Genomic DNA, 6,000 nt, shown 5'->3' with positions numbered 1-6,000 from the left:
GTTATTTCCTATATGTAAGGTAATAACTTTCCGATCTTACACACATAGACATGTCCAATCATTCATCATCATTTTAAATAAATATTTACTTTATGAAATAACTTTGATATCGATTGCTAACTAAAATAGTTAATTTATTTTTATATTTTATAGTAGTTAAAGTTCTCCTTAAATATAAAGAAGCCATTATATTTATAATTAAAAAATTAACTAAATATTTACATTACACAACATACATTTTGTATGTAACTAAAATTTAGTATAGATGTAATATATAAAAAAAACACATTGTTCAAATGTAAGAACTTCTGCTTCATTTTTCAATGTATGCATGTATGTATCATTGTTCAACTATTACTAACATTAATATGATATCATATACAACACTTAAAATGAAACCAACAATTTTATTATTTTGAATTGACTCATAAACACTACCTCATATAAATTTCATTTTGACTACCTGTTACACTGACTATTATGTACTATTAAAAAAGTGAATGACAATAATTATATAATAACGAAAAAATAATGAGTTAAGTAGTGCTATGCACTATTCATGCTTAACCTTTGTTTGTATTTCTTGAGTGAATATTCTTAGAACTTTCCCAAAAAAATCAGTAAAGGATACTTTTAAGTATTTAAGTTAGCAATCGATAATGATTGTGAATACTTTAACATCACATTAAGTATTATATTTGCAGTCTATACTTAAAATAGGTCAATTTATAAGAGTTTACAAAGCAATTGAATAATAAATGTTGATAAATACAACCACAACATTTTCGCTTTCTTGCATTCGGCTATAACAATTTTCGGGCTTTATGGCGGTAGTGAATAAATAAGTCACTAATATAATTATCTTATCTATAATTCACTTATATAATATTTTATTTAACTATTTTTTTAAGTCCATTCATCTATACACACCAAAATAGTGGCAATGACCGTCCAGGGTCAATGGTGCCTCGGATAGTGATGCCCATTACTGTACCTACAAAATACATTTATAAATTAGTGAATGATTTTTTATTACATGCAACTCTGATTATACACGACACGCCGTCACATTTCACGACGCAGCGTGCCACATTAGGACGACACGACGTGTTATTTGTGGTAGCTCATAGTTAACATAAAATAATCTTACCTGTTGAAACGCTTATACTTGTTGCTTTGTTGTTTGTTGAAATGATGTCCAGGGCGTCGCTCGTTTCGGTATTTAAAGTTATTTCCCCAGTGTAGTTTGTTTTGTTTGTCCTGAATATTAAGGTACAATATATTAATAATTAAAAAACTAAATGCACGAATTACATATTATTAAACTTTTGAACATTATAACTTAACTTAAACACAGGAAGGATTTTTTTTATGGACTTTCAGAAACAAGATTAAAATTTTTGCAGAGTAATATACACCAGCGCAATAGGTATTATATGCTCTTTATTAAGGGTAGCATAAGCAACAAGCATAGTTTTAAACTTCATTTTTATAGATTATTTAAAAAGGCTTTAAAAAATTGACCATTAAAGTTTCTTAAAAATAATAAGATATTAACTTACCTGGAAAGGATTATAAGCATTCCTACTGTTATTAAAGCGGTTGTAATGGTGAAACTTCTTTATTTTCTTGGTGCGACCACGATCCATTTCGTCAGTCGCTTCGTGAACTCGCTTACGATCATCCCGTCTCTCTTCGAAGACCTGGAGATATAAATTTTCATATACAACAGCACGACAAAAGTTACAATGATGCTGTCTCTACTCGATGAGTACAGGATATAATAACTTATTAGAATATGTGACCTGTCGCGACATGGCGCTGTGCGTGCCGTTCCACGAGGACACGGGCGCGCCGTAGCCGCGCAGCGACGAGCTCTGCAGGTGGCGCGCCGTGTCCAGCGCGCTGGCGGGCGCGGGGGCGGGCGCGGACGCGGGCGCGGGGGCGGGCGCGGACGCGGGGGCGGGCGCGGGCGCGGGCTCGCTGCGGTCGCTCAGCGGGGACATGCTGCTCAAGCTCGTGTGAGGACTCTCCTCCTTATCCTTGACCCTTAGTATAACAATGGTACCGATGAGTATCATCATTTTCAATAGAAAATAAATTTAAAACGAAATATAAATTTTGGACTTACTTTTTAATAGTATCGCCGTTGAGGCTCGGGCTTAGCAGAGGGCCACTTTTCTCTTTCGATACCGTCCATGCGTGATGCATCGCTTTAGTTGTGACTATGAGACCCTGTGGCGACTCACATCTACTTGGCTTAGTTTTACGTATCTGCTCCTTTGGTATTTTGTCATCAATCACTCTGTCGCAGCGCTCGTCACTACTAGACTCCGAATCATATGGTACCAACTTAGAGGAAGAGTTCCCATTTCTTTGAACAGGACTCAATGTGTTGCTTTTATTCATTTGTTCTTCTAATTTTTCTAGGGGTGATTTTAACGGTTTGACTAACTTACTCATTGATGATGATTTTTCGAGAGGCTTAATTGCTATGTTAATACTAGATCTAATGTCTGAATCACTTTTTGAAATTTTAGGTTTGTTATGGCACTCTTCGCCTTGTTTCTTTATTATAAAACTAATCTTTTTGTCTTCTTCAGGTTTGTGAGATGAATTCTCAATACCATTTAATATTTTTGGTCCTATTGTAACCTTTTCTACTTCACCATTTTGCTTTACCACCCATGGTTCGCTAATAGAATTACTTGACTCAAGTGACTTACTTAACGTTGAATTTAATATAATAGGTTTAACTTCAGACTTAGGTGCTTCAGTGCTAGTACTACTGTTGAGAACAATAGATTTTTTTTCATCATTTCTATAGAATGTCAATTTTAGTGGACTTTTCTCTCTATTGAGGATATTATCTGAAAGCTGTGGTCCATAGACGACATTTGAGGTAGAGGCACTGGGAACAGTTGAATCTTCTATGGAATTATCTTTTTCAAAGAACATTATATAAGCATTGGTGCCCAAAACAGCTGACAGAGGTAAAGGCCGCACGCAGCTATCGTCAAATTGATAATAGTTGCTGTTTGGAGCTTGACCTATTGCAGTATAGTGTCCACAATTTTGTGTTGGACCCAAATGTGTCACCAAACTTACCAATTTATAAGACTGAAAATTAGAATACCATTTTAATTATTTACAAGCACAAAATTAAATTGAAATATTGCTATTTTTTAAACAATTATGATACTTACGAGCTGTTGGGGATTATTTTTATTATACATATATTTGTTCAGATTAATTTTTTTTCTGAATTGAACATGTTTCGAAAGTTTCCCACCAGCCAGAGAAAATCTCTTTAATGCAATACATATCACCATTGGTGCTCGTTCTATAAAAAACTGTTTAGTTGCTGATACCTGCAAATATCAAAAAAAGTTTTATTATTATAATAACTATTTTAAAAACCAAGTGAAGTTCAAAGTACTTCATTTTCTACTCATATTTTACCTTTTTGTTACAAGCTTCACATTTATAACCAAGATCTTCTAATCTTTCTCTTGAAAAAAATGAATCTAAGGCTTCATCTAAAGTTGAGTGTTTTCTGATATCTAATAAAAGATCCTGAAACAATGTTGACAATAAGCACACTTATCAATAATAAATAAAAAAAGACTACAACACTTTATAGAAATACTTTTAAAAATATAAATTATTTTTAATCCAAATATATAATTATCTATTTTAGTTAGATTCATGAGACAACATTCTAGCTGAGTTTCAATCACATCTGCTATCTTTAGGATAAGTACACTACAGGCCATATTATTGTACACTCTCATTTCCTACTCTTTCAAAATCTAAAACCTTTATCTAAGGATAGCCCGTAGACTGACAAGTCATTTAATAATAAGGGATGTGACAATACTTACTACCCAGATGTGAACAATATGTATCGCACATTACTTTGTTCTTTTCAATAGACATTACATATAAACAGATTGATATTTTAAATTACCTGAAAGTGCTGATACGTAGTAGACAAATGGTGACAGGCAAGACATCGAACTGTGGATCTTAAGTAACCTCCCAAAATCTGGTTCAAAGGAGTAGTTTCTTTGCTGTACTGATCTAGTTTATCTGAATTTATAAAACGGGCAAGATAAGATTTTTCCATTGCTTCAACAAGGTACCTGAAAATTTAAAATACTGCTTAACTCTATATAATTGCAGTGAGTTTATAAAATAATTTATTTTTCACTCAGTCCCAATTAAAAATTCTACCAAACAAAACAGACAAATGTATACAATACTGTAGCTTTCTCATTATTTGACACAATTTAATGCTTTAAATTGTCATAATTTTACCTTAGGAACTCATGAGCATCTTCTTGTCGCCCTAGAGTTAAATGTCTGCAAATAAGGCGTAATTTGGAGTAAACCTGCCAAGGCTTTATTGGTACCCCACCACTCTTCTGAGTTGCCAATAATGTGGCACGCATTCCACAAATAACACATGCTTCTGAAAACCAGAAAACAAAAAAAATACTACCACATTTATAATGAAATCAATATGCCTATCTGATTAGTTTCTAGTTATTACAGTATTATTATACTATGAATCAATTTGGTTTAAAATTTATAGTTACTTAAAAAAAAAACAAACCTAATTAATCATATTATTTATCATTAGCTATAATATTTATGTAATATATAATTATCAGTGTATATTATAACATAACTAACACTCCAAATTGTGTCTTAATTCTTAATTTGCTAGTATTGTAGTATGTACTATTACTGTATTTATATACTATAAAGTTGATATTATTAAGCACTATAATTTATCAGTAGTTACTTAAAGTATAGTCATGGTTTCTTACCTTGTTGATTACATTTCTCTGCATGAGCTGATTCTGAAGCAAGCCAGTTAGCAAATGCAGGAACGTGAAAAAGAGCTTGTAATGTAGAATTAAGATAACAAGTGTTCCCAACATTCTGTATTCCAGATCCAGCAGCCCATGCAGTCTGCCAGCCTAATTGTACCTTCTCAACAGGAAAGAAAACCCTCTTAGGTTTAGGTATGCCTTCTTCAGTATTTTTAGTATTTTCTGAAAATCATTTATTACATTTTTTATTCCAGCTTAAATTTACTGTATTTTTTCATGAATAATAATTTTATAGAACTTCTTTTGTTTTTAACCTTCAAGGGTTGACCAGGTGAAAATTCTTCGTAAATATGAAGTTTTAAAAATATACTTTTTTATCATTCATAGCGAATTAAAAATTTGAAGCTCATCATTTAAACTACTAAGTTGTTAAAGTAAGAAAGATGTTTTACACGGAAGTAAATATTGACATCGTGAAAAGATAACCTCTTGTTCACTTTTTCAAAAAAAGATAAAAAAATCTGTAAATTAAACATATTAAACGAAATAATTACTTACCTATACATTGACTGCCTGAATTAACTTCTTTTTTAAGGAGTTTTGTGTCGAGTACTGGTTTTTTGGGTCTAATAACCACGTACTTAGATTTTAAACCATCGAGTACATTGCTCTGATAATCACCAGATTCTTCGAATTCAATCTTAGACAACAAAACGCTTTTAGCTGACGAATAAAGTCTACTATCTAACAGTGATGAACTTTGAGATTCTTCAGGCGTTAGTGATAAACGCAATGCGCTTGATACTGGGTCACAAATTGAAGCGGGCATTTTACCTCCAAAATTGCACTATCACGTCACAATATTTATCAAATTAAAAAATAACACATGATACTTTTCACAAACATGTATACATCTTACATGAAAATGAAAAAAAATGTTTGATTTTTTTTAAAAGCATGTGTATATCTCAAAATAATGAGTTCACAGCACGGAAAAGAGAAAACGCACACAATCCAACCATACGCGGTGATTGAATCATAAACAATAGAATTTTTAGCGAATTGTCTATGAACAAGATGTAAAGAACAGGAAGAGACCGAAAAAGTAGTGTTATGTTCTCACTATTGATTACCAGGTTTACTTTTAATTATTCGGACT

At 32.3% G+C, this 6,000-nt stretch overlaps 1 protein-coding gene across 1 annotated transcript; it reads right to left on the bottom strand.

Annotated features, from left to right (window-relative positions):
• Window positions 1-560: 560 nt before the first annotated feature.
• On the bottom strand, window positions 561-5,898 carry LOC124536098 (ubiquitin carboxyl-terminal hydrolase 36). The gene is made up of 11 exons (XM_047112534.1): window positions 5,400-5,898; window positions 4,836-5,063; window positions 4,321-4,474; window positions 3,971-4,145; window positions 3,463-3,576; window positions 3,207-3,371; window positions 2,132-3,120; window positions 1,806-2,049; window positions 1,563-1,703; window positions 1,151-1,260; window positions 561-994 (listed from the first exon to the last, which is right to left on the bottom strand). The coding sequence occupies exons 1-11, from the start codon at window positions 5,668-5,670 to the stop codon at window positions 958-960; spliced, it is 2,628 nt and encodes an 875-aa protein (XP_046968490.1). The 5' UTR covers window positions 5,671-5,898; the 3' UTR covers window positions 561-957.
• Between the last annotated feature and the right edge of the window lie 102 nt (window positions 5,899-6,000).

Source organism: Vanessa cardui, chromosome 16, assembly GCF_905220365.1.
Source record: "Vanessa cardui chromosome 16, ilVanCard2.1, whole genome shotgun sequence".
NCBI classification, from domain to species: domain Eukaryota; kingdom Metazoa; phylum Arthropoda; class Insecta; order Lepidoptera; family Nymphalidae; genus Vanessa; species Vanessa cardui.
Note: the sequence above shows the minus strand (reverse complement) of the source record. Positions and strands in the feature narration are given on the sequence as shown.